At 36.0% G+C, this 14,087-nt stretch overlaps 1 protein-coding gene across 1 annotated transcript in view; it reads right to left on the reverse strand.

The window, feature by feature from the left end:
- Window positions 1–9,767, reverse strand: part of tp73 (tumor protein p73) — a 43,913-nt gene extending 34,146 nt beyond the window's left edge. Inside the window, exons 1-5 of the mRNA XM_084389397.1 lie at window positions 9,751–9,767; window positions 9,481–9,504; window positions 9,166–9,234; window positions 6,485–6,620; window positions 688–933 (exon numbers count right to left, since the gene is read on the reverse strand). Coding sequence (XP_084245523.1) covers window positions 688–933; window positions 6,485–6,526 — 288 coding nt within the window. The 5' untranslated portion in view covers window positions 6,527–6,620; window positions 9,166–9,234; window positions 9,481–9,504; window positions 9,751–9,767. The remainder of the gene's footprint in view (window positions 1–687; window positions 934–6,484; window positions 6,621–9,165; window positions 9,235–9,480; window positions 9,505–9,750) is intronic.
- Window positions 9,768–14,087: the final 4,320 nt, after the last annotated feature.

A 14,087-nucleotide genomic window follows, 5' to 3' on the forward strand; every position in this document is an offset into this window, starting at 1 on the left:
AAGGATGCATTGATCAAAATTGACAGTAACAAAATAGTTACAAAATTGTTATATTTTAATTAAATGCTGTTCTTTTGAACTTTATATTCGTTAAACAATAACTAATTGTTTTTCTGAAGCAAGAAAAACATATTGCGATTTCACAATTTCTGATTTCTGAAGGATCATGTGACACTGAAGACTGGACAAATGGCTGCAAAAAAAATCAGCTTTGTCTTCACTATTTTAATATAATTTAAAATGTAAAGAGTTATTGTAAATTGTAATAATATTTCACAGTATTAATGTATCTGGTTGTTTTTATAACTAAATAAATGCAGCCTTGGTGAGCATAAGATCCTTTTTTCAAAAGCATAATCAAACATTTTAAAGGTGGTATAGGCGATAAGGAGATTAATAGCATATCACACCACATGACACTACTGTCACTGCTTGAAATTTCAGGTCATCTACCCATATACAGATGTTTAGTTCTCAGAAACATATTAAAAAGAGGAACAAAGCGGGAATGCAGCCAACATGAGAATCTATTAGAGAAGTCGACGTCGAAGAAAGGGCAAAAGCAACCAGAGAAATGTAAAAGTTCTGCGTGCGATCGCCAGTTAGTGTGGGAAAAGCATAGTGTGTGCATGGGTTCATAAAGAAACACGTGATGCAGTTGCGCCACAACCGAGGCGCTCTACTCACCGTCCAGGTGGCTGACTTGGCGGTGCTCGACTGCTGGAAGGTGACCTCGAAGTTGTGCGGCCCAGGGTAGTCAGTGTTGGAGGGGATGGCCGGGGCTGGAGACATGGCCTCGAAGGTTGAGTTTGGCTGAGAGTAGGGTGACGGCGTTGGCACGTTGGAGGTGGTCTCTGAGCTGTACGGACTGGTAGACGCTGGTCTGTTCCCCAAACCTTGTTCCATACTGCTGCTCAGTAGGCTGTACTGAGACTGAGTGAAAAGGCAGACAGTGAAGGAGGGTGAGACAGGTAAAATAGTGGGAGGGAGACAGGTGAAGGAGGTAGGCAAAAAAAAGCTGATATTGAAAGAAAAGAGGGAGGAGATAAGACTCCATCCACTCCACTTCTACAGCTCCAGTTACACCTTGTTGGGACGTACGAGAGGGAGCCATGCCTCCAGGCAAAGGGTAGGTTGTAAAACACAACCATAATCTGTCCCATGTCTAATTGCCTGCCATTCTCTTCTCTAACTTACAAACACAAAACTCACAGATCATACCCACCACTCATAAATTATGTTTCCATAACTGTTGGGCTAGTAGTACCTCAACAGGTGTGATAAAAGTAAAGCTCAGCTGGACAAATTTGGTAACAAACGATGTATTCTCATGCTTTTGAAGAGTTCAAAGTCCTCAAATATAGACCTTTTCTTTGTTTTTCATTTGTTTCATCATTTTTTTATTCCAAGCTTTATAAATATTAACATTGCTATTACTCATACTTAGGGTTAGTGAATCATCCCATACCATTTGTGTGACATTTCAAATTGTGCAGTTTGCTCAAAAGTTATCAGACTTATGATTTCACCTGGCAGACTATAAAATGTGGGGAGAAAAACTCATTCACTTGGAAGCAGGAGTGATAGCTAAAAATTATAATATCAAAGAGACTTTCTTTTGACTTGGGCCAGTGAGGACCCACCAAAAAACAACCCAAAACAACTTAGAAACACCCTAGCAACACCCTAGCAACCACCCAGAACACTCATGGTTTTCATGGACAAGCACCACTTGCGTTTTCCACAGAAATCCAAAGTAAAAATCAAAATTACACTATAATTATATAAATATGATATAAAAATTATCTTCAAAACCTCAAAAAAATTGAAAGAAAATGCTACCATTATCATGCAGAGCATGATTAAATCAAGACTCATGCAGTCTTGATATATTAACTCAAAGTTCAGGAAAAAAGCATGATGGGTAATGATTCCCACAAAACCTCTAGACCAATCAGAGACCTGTGAAATTAGATAACCAAACTGCAACACAAGTCAAGCAAAGGGAAAAGTCTTTACCTTCTTTTTCAGATAGTGCATTGTCCAAACCAACAGAATCACGTATCCTCTGCTGTCAAACGACACACCGATGAACCCATAGAAACCATAGTGAGTAAAACACTCATCTCTCACAGTCAACTCAACCTGAGACTTTATCACCTGTTCTCGCTAGTCTCTCTCTCTCTCCTCGAGAAATCTCCTCTATATGGAGTCATGATCCTTGTGGGACATGGTGAATGAGAGCAGGTGGAGTCCAAAGGGACGGAGGTCAGAAACCACACATTGTCCTAATTATGGCACATCGGACAACACCTGCACAAGAATATACTTGCCGGAATACACTTTCTCAAGACTCTGCCTGTGTGAATAACACCATTCAAGCATGCACATGAGAAAAGGGAACAAGAGAAACAAAAAGCAAATGGTTCAAAGGTAGAGAGGTGAGTTTTCATGCATGCAATTAATTGAAAACTAGAACCAAGTCATGGTTCCTGTGCAAAACTCACCAATAAAAATTCTAGGGTGTTGCCAGGATGTCGCTAAGTGGTTGCTAGGGTGGTCTGAGTCGTTATTTACTGGCCCAAGTCAAAAAGCTCAGTCCAAAGATGTATATCCCTCCTTCAATGTGAGTCAATGGGACATTTCAAACTGTTTTATCATCCACCAGGAGGCAACTGTATCTGACCACTTCAAGCCGCATCTCTCCTCAACAAGTAGCAAGATTTGAGGAATCATTCATGCTTGTAACACAAAAGGTGCAGTTACATGCTTAAGTTTAAAACTTTAGGGTTTGTTCAAATCCATAACCCTAAGTATGTTCAGCAGTAATTGTGATACTTGCTTTAGCACGTACCTACAGTATATCCTATACATCCTAGTTTTCTTCATTTAGTTTTTGGCTCAAATATAAGGGGCTTTCCATAAAGGATCTCTTAAAATGAACAAGAAAATGTGAGAAACGCTGTTTCAGAGTTAACCACACATACACACACACTCAGGTGTGCCTCATCAGTAAGTCTCAACATGTTCTGTGGCAAGTTGAAACAGAACAGAAGCATTGCTGTGTGTGTGTGTGTGTGTGTGTGTGTGTGTGAGAGAGAGAGAGAGAGAGAGAGAGAGAGAGAGAGGAGAGAGAGAGAGAGAGAGAGAGAGAGAGAGAGAGAGAGAGAGAGAGAGAGAGAGAGAGAGAGGAGAGAGAGAGAGAGAGAGAGAGAGAGAGAGAGAGAGAGAGAGAGAGAGAGAGACGTGCTGTGTGAGTAAATTATTCAATGTTTCATTTTTGGCACACACATGCAATGTCTCTCTCTCTCTCTCTCTCTCTCTCTCTCTCTCTATAGCCTATATGATGAATGAATGAATTGCCCATTAAACTAAAATCTATATCAACATGAACATATTTGATTAAATATTAATATTTTTTATACAACTGACAAACGTACAAAATAAAACCAAACTGACATTCATTCAGACAAGATTCAACTATATAATGAAGGCAAATTTTGACCGAAAACACACTTTTCCATTAAAAAAAGTTACAAATTATATTATATTTAATGTAGTAATTACATATTTAATTTTATTAAACATTTGTCAACAAAATTGTGCGTTGCATTTTACATCTTTTCTTTTTATTTATTTACTTTTTTCAGTTTATATTTTGCTGTAAAGCCTGTAATATGCTGTTTAATGCCAGGTTCTGTTGTGATAACTTTCCTCATACAGTGTGAGAACAAGCCCATGTACATCTGTCAGATCTTGCAGTAACAGTAGGCAGTGTGCAGATGTGTCTGTGGGAAAAGTTTTGTATGATAATAATGTAAAAACAGCACCCTCTGCTGAAAACAGAAAGAATTACTATTATCCTAATGAAGATTTTTTTTGGATTCCGCAAACAGGTGTGAGATGACCACCCTAAATTGCAAAATATTAATAAAACCAAAACAATCAAATTCTGCATTTGCTTAGTTCAACTAACAAAATCTCTGAAACCCCTTAAAAAAGAATCAAACCGATACCAAAGTGCACAGTCAGGAACATCAACAGGTGTCCATCTTACAGATGTGCTGAAACTATAGCATCAGTATAGCTGAAGGTGTTCTATCAAGCAAGATAGGACATAATCAAACCACATTATATGTATATTCACCAATTATAATCAAATTATTATTTGAAACTCAATTACAGATAAGCCTTACACTGAAGAGCCTCACCAAAGACTGACATCAATATAAGGTGCAATAGAAGATTAACTTATACATTTAAGTTAATATAATGATTAATAAGTCATCAATAAAATAAAATAAAACGCAAAATAAAATACAAAATAATATAATACATTTTTTTTTTTAAGTATATTTTTTAATTAAAAAATAAATAATAAAATAAAATAAAAATGACAGCGAGCAAAGAAACAACATTGCTCTGGAAAAATCAAGCGGATGATTCAGGAACTGCTCACCTACCGTGCTGTAGTAATGAGGCAGGTCACCGACACACAGCATTGTCACGTTCCCGCTAGGCAGGCAAAAGACAGGGGAGATTCTCCCACTGGTCTGGTCATGTGACCTCACAGAATACACAGGTGAGTTCTGCACGTCTCACCTCTTCACTTTAGATGCTCTGAATGAAACTAACTTGACACAACAACTCCAGGAAAGGTAAACGCACTGCGAGTCGCTTTTTCTGATTTTCCGCCAGTTCTCCTTGCCCTGTCAGCTTCTAGATGCAGCCAACAACAAATCTTTGGCCCTCCCACTTTTTGGCCTCATGACTATTCATTACCAACAAAAGCAGGCCTAGACTTGCCCACTTGTCTTAGACTATACCATTTTTTTTTTTGCAAGGGGGATGGTTAGATAGCTTAGGCTTTCCAATTATAAATGTTTTGGGATATTTTTTTTTTTAATTAATGGTGAAATTAATCTTACTGCTAGACCTCACAAAAGAGAGATAACCAACTGGTTAGAGCAATTTCCCATAAGGGCCAAGTGAAAAACAAACACTTGAAAATCAATACATTTTTGGAAATGCTTGTCCAAGTCTAAAGCGGACAACCAAAGGAAATCCATATGCCCTAGAATAGATATTTCACAGAATTCTGGAACCACTGATGCAGAGAGTAAAAACTGCACAAAACCATGTACAAGATATAATGAATTCATCTCGCAAAAACATCATATTTCACCTCAAAAAATAAAAATAAATAAAAATAATGATAATAAAAAATAATATATATATATATATATATTATTATTTTTATATATATATTATATATATAGCTTATATATATAATGTTATTAATGCTAAGTACAGTTACCATTTTTATGCATCACAACATTTTCATCACATTTTAAGCATATTTCCCCCATTCTCATTAAGATAATGCAAACAAATCTCATCCTCATTATTGTATAATAGTATTACTACATGATCAATTGTATAACTGAAAATATTAAAGTACAAATAATTTGATATTTTAACTAAATATTTTATGTATTTGTTGTACTACTTTAATTTTTGCTGATTTAATTACAATTATTTTATGATCAATCATTATAAGAAACAGTAAGAACAGTAATTTAGAATCAAATTAGATTCACAACTTAGAATAATGAAAATTCCACACAAAAAAGTCAAATGTTCGGTATGCATTAATATGCTAATAAGAACTGTGGGAAATGTGCATACCGTAATTGTCATATAATTAAAGTCACAACATCCTAAAATATGTGTTTTAAATGGGTGCTAAAATATGCTTCCTTTTTTTATGCAAAAAAATATATAATTTTCTTTCTTTTTTTTTTCTTTTTTTTGAGGTGAAATGTGACCTTGTGAGATTTCGCCATGTATCCATCCATCTCTCTGCTCTCTGTTTCCCGGCACGTGCGCCCCAGATGGGAGGCAGTAGCAGGTGTCGTGTTCCTGGCTTGGCTTTTCTCTCTAATTAAGGCATCACAACCTCCCACTACACCCTCCACTCAATACCCTAGCCTGCAGAGCCCGAAGGGAGGGAAAAAACAGCGCACGAGAGGGAAACTAGGGACTGAGGAGGGAATCCTGATGGATAAGGAGGGAAAACCAGAAAAGTTCAGTATTACAGGCTGAGTTTAAATTTTTTGTGCATGTGCGTGTGTGTGTGTATGCGAGGTTGAAATGACTTTGCTATATTCTAACTAAAACTCTTCACTTAATTTTTGTGATTCTTTTACAATTATTATACTTCCAGTTTTATGTCACCAAATTTAATCGACAGATTACGTAGAATTAGTTCATATTAATTATAATTGCACAACTGCAAACAAGCAAAATACAATAAACAAACATAAACCACAAAAAAATTAAAAAAATACTAGCACATCCTGTCAAGTTGGATTCACTTGATTGATTTTACTGAGAATGTATTGAATGTTTGTGAATCAATAGATTGCAGCTGTATTTGCTTGACACAAATCTGCACTCAGAGACTTTTCCGCCGGCTTCTTACCATGACATTGTCGTTCATGTCTCTCATGTGGTAGACGTCCATGCAGACTTCGGCGCGGTTGCTGGGCAGGCTGCTGGAAGCCCGGTCTCCTGAGTGTCCTGCCTGAGGAAGCTCAAAATATGTGCTGTCTGGCTCCCTGTAACAAGACACAGTACGGCAATAAGAAAAGGATTATATAAGCAGGTCCAGTTTATATTAAAAGGTCATGTAAAAGATTTTCCCATAGTGCATCTGTTTTAATTTTTTTGTACCTGTAATTCAAAAGAAAACAAATTGTAGTTTATCTCGAAATAGTGCAAATTAATTGTTACTAATATCAAAACGTGCTGCTGATATTACAGCTAAATGTTACCAGACATATGACTAAGGGATAATCTGGGTTTGTTTCTGGATGGGTTTGTCACGTGTTTTGGTTCTGTGTCCAAGTTTTCAGTTCTTTTTTTTTTAATGGTTCCATACATTTTTCGCACCTGTTATTAATTTTGTTGATTGGTTTGTCTGTGTATTTAAAGTCCCCCTGTGGTAAAAATCAAGTTTTTAATGTTGTTTATATGTCTATGGTGTTTTTAATGTGCTTTAAAGGGGTCATATAATGCCATTTTTGTACAAGCTAATATGATTCTTTAGGGTCTAAATTAAAAGTTTGTAATATACTTTAATTAAAAATTCTCATTAGTATTGTAAGAAAACACTAATTTTACCTGGTCAAAAACAGCTCTGTTTTCAGCACGCCGTTTCAGTGCATGTGTCTTTAAATGATAATGAGCTTTGCTCACCCCGCCCCTCTGTTCTGTGCGTACACCGTTTGTAACACAATAACCACGCGTTGTTCATTATAAACGTGGGATTATGAATTATATTGAGAACGTCGTACATAGAAAACATGCTGTAATGTACCCTGAGTGTAAACCTTAGATGCATTCATCGTGAAGCCTGCAGCAAGGTTTGCAAATTTCGCAAAGATTAATATAAATACTAATATAAAGGTTAATAAAACATTACACTCACATCTTCTGGAGGTTCAGCAGTAACACGTTGGTACCGATCCGTTTTTTCTCGTTTGTAAAGCTGTCTGGTGTGAAATGATTCGCGTAAACATGAAAGCATGGACGATCGTGGGGAATCCTCGTGAGGGAATCCCCGCGTCAATCCTTTGGGCATATCGCTTCAAAAACAAAACTCAGCCACTGCATCTATAACGGCTCAGATTTAGGAACATCCAAATGACTGCTGTGTTCCTTATTACATCTAAGAACAGAACACCACAATCGCGTAGACGCCATTCTACTCCAGCATATCAACAATGGCGGACTACTATGACGACGGCTGTCACAGCTTGCTCAGGGCGGGTCTTGTGTTGAAGCACGGCTGTCAATCACAATAGTGGGAGGGGCGTACGATCTTATGACGTCACAATATCGAACGGCTTGATTTCATAGATGGTCAAACATATAAGGAGATTAAAACAAAACCACTGGATGGATTTTAATCATGATAGGATGGTTGTGTACAGGCACTGCCAACAGACATTTCAGTGCAATCAACTTGTAAAAGTGCATGTACCATTATATGACAACCATATGCAAAAAAAAACCCTACCATTGCTGAGTATTTTCTCCTTAAAACTCCAGTCAACTAAATACAGTTTTAAAAAACGCAGTTTGGAATCGCCGGTGTTTTTGATGTCACAAACTAACTTGTAGCCAATCAATGTCAATGTGCGGGCAGACTTTAGCATTTCATTACCGCTCTGATTCAGGGGAGTCTCAAGAGAAGCCAGGGTATCCCGGTATTTTTTGTTTTCTTTCTTTCTTTTTTTTTTATATGAAAATTATGAATTATACAAATAATGTATATTGCGATGGTATGATGAACTATATGCCTTTCTCCACTGACGTTCTGATGTTCAAAGCGAGGCTGATTTTTAAATGGCAGCTGTCTGACTCTGAGATGCGAACGGTTTGTGTTTGTGTAACATTAGCAACACATTATTAGCTGTTTGATAACGTAATCAAGCAAAAGGCTAATCATGTTAATTACCTTTATGTGTCTGACGTTATAAAGAGCGATACCATTGTGCAGCATTTGCCTCAGTAAGTTGACAGAGCGAGTGGATCTCTGGGCCGGCGAGTGAGTGGAGGCGGGGCTAATTAGCATATTCATGTATTCGCATATACTAAATGAAGCAAGGGTGTAGGTACATACAAGCTATTTTAAGGCACGAAGAAATGTTTTTCACTGAATTTTTTTTTTTAAATATGTCATTTTGTCATCAAAGATGAGTTTTAAGGGATACAATTATTGCTAGGGCGACTTTAAGCTCTGGGTTTCTTTCTGTTCGTAGTCTGTTCTTCGTCATAATCGGTTGTTCTGTTCTTGCTTTTCAAGTGTTCTGAGTATTTTGTTTTGAGGTTTGTTAATAAATCTGATACTGCTGCATTCGGACCGAAAGCTTACAATGGTGGGGAAAGTTACTTTTAAAAGTAATGCATTACAATATTGAGTTACCTAATTGTGTAACTTAGTCACTTTTTATGGAAAGTAATGTGTTGCGTTACTTTTTCTCACCTGGGCTGGGCTTGCTTGTTTATTTTTTAATGACAAACAAAAGTTATATTTTTGGAAAATGTAAGGAAATGCAAATGCACGCCTGTACAGTAGAGGGCGCAGCTCAAACAAACCTTTCAGCTGCGCTGCCATTCTGGAATGTAGAAGAATAGGACCCAGGAGAAGAAAGTTCAACACTTTTACTTCAGCAATAAAAACAAAATGAAACACAAATGTGATGTTTAAGGTTAAGTCATTTTGCTTATTAGTATATGGTTGGTTTGGATGGTTAATAAAGTGAGATTAAATACATAAAGTATATTTGTGTAATTTAACATTTTTAATTATTACAGGTTTGCGTAATATTCTGAGTTTGCATTTCACTGTTTTTGTTCAATTTGAGGAATACTGAATCTGTTTTTGTGCAAGATGAGTAAATGCATGCTCACATTGCATGGGGACAGGAGAAGTGTCTGTCAATAAATGGGAAAACAAAGTAACTAGCGTTTACTTATTTGAAAAAGTAGCTCAGATACATATATATATATATATATATATATATATATATATATATATAGTAAATTTAAACGTAATGTGTTACTTTAGTTACTTGAAAACAGTAATCTGATTAAGTAGCTTACATTATTTGTAATTTGTTTCCCCCCAACACTGCATATGACAACACAACAAAAATGCATGTAACTGCTGGTTAAACTCACAGGGTACTCCACAAATGTTCAAAGGTTGTACCCTCATCAGCGGTGGATGACTGGGACATTTTGGATGTTGAACAATCCACCGCAGGGCAGATCACACTGAAAACCACATACCAAAGTTACAAGTCAGTTACATACAGTATACATGCAACTGAAACTAGCGAAATATGAGGTATAGCGCACATAGACTTCTTTAGTACGCTGAAAAAAAGTGGTCGTCTGAAAATAACATCTAAATTAACTGGTTTTATTCAAGTCAAGATTATTATTAATATAGCTGAATCAACCTAAAGTCATTAAGTTATGCCAACAAAACAAGAAAACAAATAAAACAGTTTTTAAGGTAACAAATTTTGCAGGTTACTGCAATTTTACGTTTTACAGTGAAGTATATTTTTGTCTGGACAGGATCTTGACTGAAAGAATCACCATCCACTTTTTTTGTATGGGGAAAAAACATTTTGTGTTACATGAAAAAAAGGAGGTTTGAAATGGCATGAGGGTGAATAAATGATTACAGAATCTTGATTGAAATTGGTCTGAATACTTGAAAAAAAAAAAGGTTAATTCAAATGTTTAACATTTAACATTATAGTTCTACAAATTATATTTAATACCTAATGATTATACATTTTAATCACAATCGTTATGCATTAATGGACCCAGTAATTTTCTAATGGACCCCTATCTATTAAAGGAGCACACTATAACTGCTCTGAACTCATGCTCTGTAAAATAACTGAATCACTGTGTAGAAATTGAACACACACAGGATTCGATTTTAAAGTAATTTCCACCCTGCTGGCCAATGCATCTTCTGAGTTTGAATCCCAGCAGAATTTGAGGCTGGATGCACAGATTCAGAATAAAGATGCCAGGCTTGACGTGTCCAAACCTGCCTGGCACTGCTCCACAGTGACCACATACTTCCTCCATCATATTACTCACAGGAAATGAGGGCCAGAAGAGTGTATCCTACCCACACAAGAGCAAGTCAACACAGAAAGTGAGTCTGTTGCAGTTTTGGACCATCAAAACTGTAAGTATAACACACCCAATAGAAAGATCTCAAATTTCATAGACAACTAAGATCAGCAGGTTAGGTTATGCCATTTAATTAGCAATTTATTGGTCATGAGTTTTGCAATCAAATTATTTTATACTCAAGCTTTAAGCTTTGAGTTTATACTTAACTCAAATAACATATTAAACACCCATAAATATGGGTGACAATCACAATGCTATTCTTCTTTGATAAATTGTTGTTTCCACATACAGTAGGTTTAAACTGAAAGAAAAAAAAATATATAGGCTATATATACATATATCAATCAACAAAAAGCCTTTTTTTTTCCTTCAGTGAATATTTCTCATTTATATTTAAAATTCAATTCCGGTATGGGCTAAAAAAAGGGACTGAAGATTCCCCAAATTTTTGTCTAGGAAAAATGATTGTTGTAAATAGCTTAGTTTATTAAACACACGTTGACTTTGAACCTGGCATTACACAGCCTAGGTTCTTTAACAAAATCTCAATAGTAACGTAACTGTTAAACACACACACAAATGTTAAAGTAAACTTAATCAATTGGATACATTTATAGCGCGTATGTAGGCTACAAATAGCCTACTTTTGTTGTGAGAAAAAGGTTTAGCATTTTAGTTCAATTCTGACTCTGTAGTTTTATTTTGTTCACTTGTTATAGCTAATACAAAACAAAAATTTGATATTATAATTGTAATTTAGATTAAACGAATAATTTTAAGAGATTTTAGAAAGGTTTAAAACCAACGTTCCGCTAGAGAAAACAAATTTCAAGATAGCCTATTACTGAGATAATTATTGTGACAACTAGCCCGGTCTCCTCTTAATTTAAAAAAACAATAGACAAGTACCTAAATCTAAATGTGCTAATTTAAAAATTATATAAAAAAAAAGAAAGAAAACGTTTTCTCATATCTTAAGTTCCTTCAGGCCTGTTTACTGTTGCTCAACCCGCGTCGCGTCTGTTCCCTCGGTAACGCCGCGTGCAAAAGACGGCCTATTGGAAAAGTGCATAGCCTAAGCCAAATTAATGTTTACTCAAACAAAACTCATTTAAAAAGGACCTCATAAAACCATCTTTTGTCCTATAAATGCTTCTTAATATCAGCTTTTTCGGCGAGGATTTTAGTCCACTCTCCCAATAATTTCGGATGTAACTTTCATCAAATCAACAAATGACACTGTTCTCATTAGTAAAGCAAAAATAAAATCGTTTTTTTATATATATATATATATATAAATAAAACGAATTGGATTGAGTGGAGGTTTTCGTTTACAAGTCCAAACTCTGTAGTTTTACGAACGAGGCAACATCGTGTTTACTAATTTTGACCTGTATTCCCGTGGTAGCTGCCACCTGGAGAGGAGTTAAAGCTCTGCCAGCAATTACACACACACAACAGGGATTCAAGCGGAGAATTGAATTATCACTTGACAAAGGCCTTGTATTTTAGAACTAATGAAGCTGTATCTTACCGATGTTCATACCGAACAGCCCCCAAAAAAATGTATCAGCCATAGTGAGCACACTGGAGAAGTAACGTTACAGCTTATTCTTCACCGGTTAATGCGTCATGGACAAAAAGTGCAAAATTCTTTCTTTGCCCCGGTTAATTTCAGGCAGGATTTCAAAACATAGCATATATTAAAACAGAATAGCCTAAGATGCATAGGACATTTTGCGAAAATATTCATAAAGACAGCAAACTCCTTCGAGCGACCATTAGGCTACTCTATTCAGCGCAGTATCTGGACTAATACAGCAGCAGCCTTGACAACGAATTACACAAAAGCCGTCACACATCTCCTGCCTTCATTTTACCTCTTGCATTACACTGCTTGCTGTTTAATTAAAATGTATTAAATTATATATAAAAAAATAAAAAAAATGCTGTTGTTTTAAACCATGTCAAATATGGACAAACTCAACGGTTGGGTTTAAAATGTAGCCTAATTAAAAGAAAAAATAAACCAACGGTCAGGTTTGTCCATATTTGACTCAAACATGGGTTGAAACCAAGCAATTTTTTTATTATTAATATTTGGTATTTTTAATGTATTTATTTCATTTTATTTGCCGTCTATATAGGCCATTGTTTGGAAATAATATTTAATATTATTAGTCCATATTTGACCCAACCATGGGTAGAAACAACCCATCATTTTTAAAGTGCATATAATATAATATATTGTAACATAATATAATATAAATATATATAATATATCTGTAAAACTAAGCTATAGGGTAGAGAAACAGATAACAGTGGCTTGTGAAAAAACATAATCGCTCTCTACAGAAATTCATGTTTCTTATCAAGCATAAGGTTTAGTCTACTGTATTACATGTTGACAGACATTTATCATAGTGAACTCTGACCACTGCATCACCTTTGTAGGACACTCATCGATTTTTCTAACTGATAGACAAAAAAGAACATTTTAATCGCAACAGTACACTCATTGTTTTGTTTTTTTTATAGTTAAAAAAATAATTAAATTAGGTTAACGTTACATAATGGGACAAATAAATCGATCAATTGAGTGATTTAAACATATTTATACATTTTAGCATTAAATATAACGTTAAAGAATTCGAATGCTACTTTTAACACAAATCTAGTCTATAAGAAGCTATTGAAGTGGATGATGAAAACATGAGGAGATCTTACTGCGTTCACTTAAAGTGGGTGGGTTTAAATGCTCACCTTCAGAAATACGAGCGCTCAATACTTCCCATACAAAACGAAGAGTTCAAACGAACCACAAATACTATATTTATAATAGATTTACTTACCAAGCAAGTTATCTGCGGCTTGGAACAAACGATGTTCTTACGGTGGATCCCCAAAATCACTTGCCTTGACCCGCAGCTGACCCTTGTAAACTACAGCCTTGTCATGTAGCAAATGAGCTCCGAATTAAGCCATTGAACAACAGAACGCAACTTGAACCATTCCTGATAGTTAAAAAAGCAAGATGAGAGAGAGGCAGATGAGGCTGATTATGCAGGTATAGCCTATAGGGTAAATAGGCTCGCGGAGTGTGAGTGCACTTGGCTGTGGAGGGTTGGGTTGGGGGAATTGGAGGGGGACGGGAGGAGGCGTTAGCCGCCGTTTGGGCTCACACGAGCGGGAAACACTAATATCAAACGAATAGGTCGCTAAAATGCGATTAAAGCTTGACGTTTACATTCTCACTTAAATATGTGTGCGTAAGATGCGACAAGTCTTGTAGAAAGACTTCAACTGTCCCTAACAAAATCGTAGACAACGACGATTTAAATTCCCTGCATCTC

Source organism: Rutilus rutilus (genome assembly GCF_951802725.1).
Source record: "Rutilus rutilus genome assembly, chromosome: 19".
NCBI classification, from domain to species: domain Eukaryota; kingdom Metazoa; phylum Chordata; class Actinopteri; order Cypriniformes; family Leuciscidae; genus Rutilus; species Rutilus rutilus.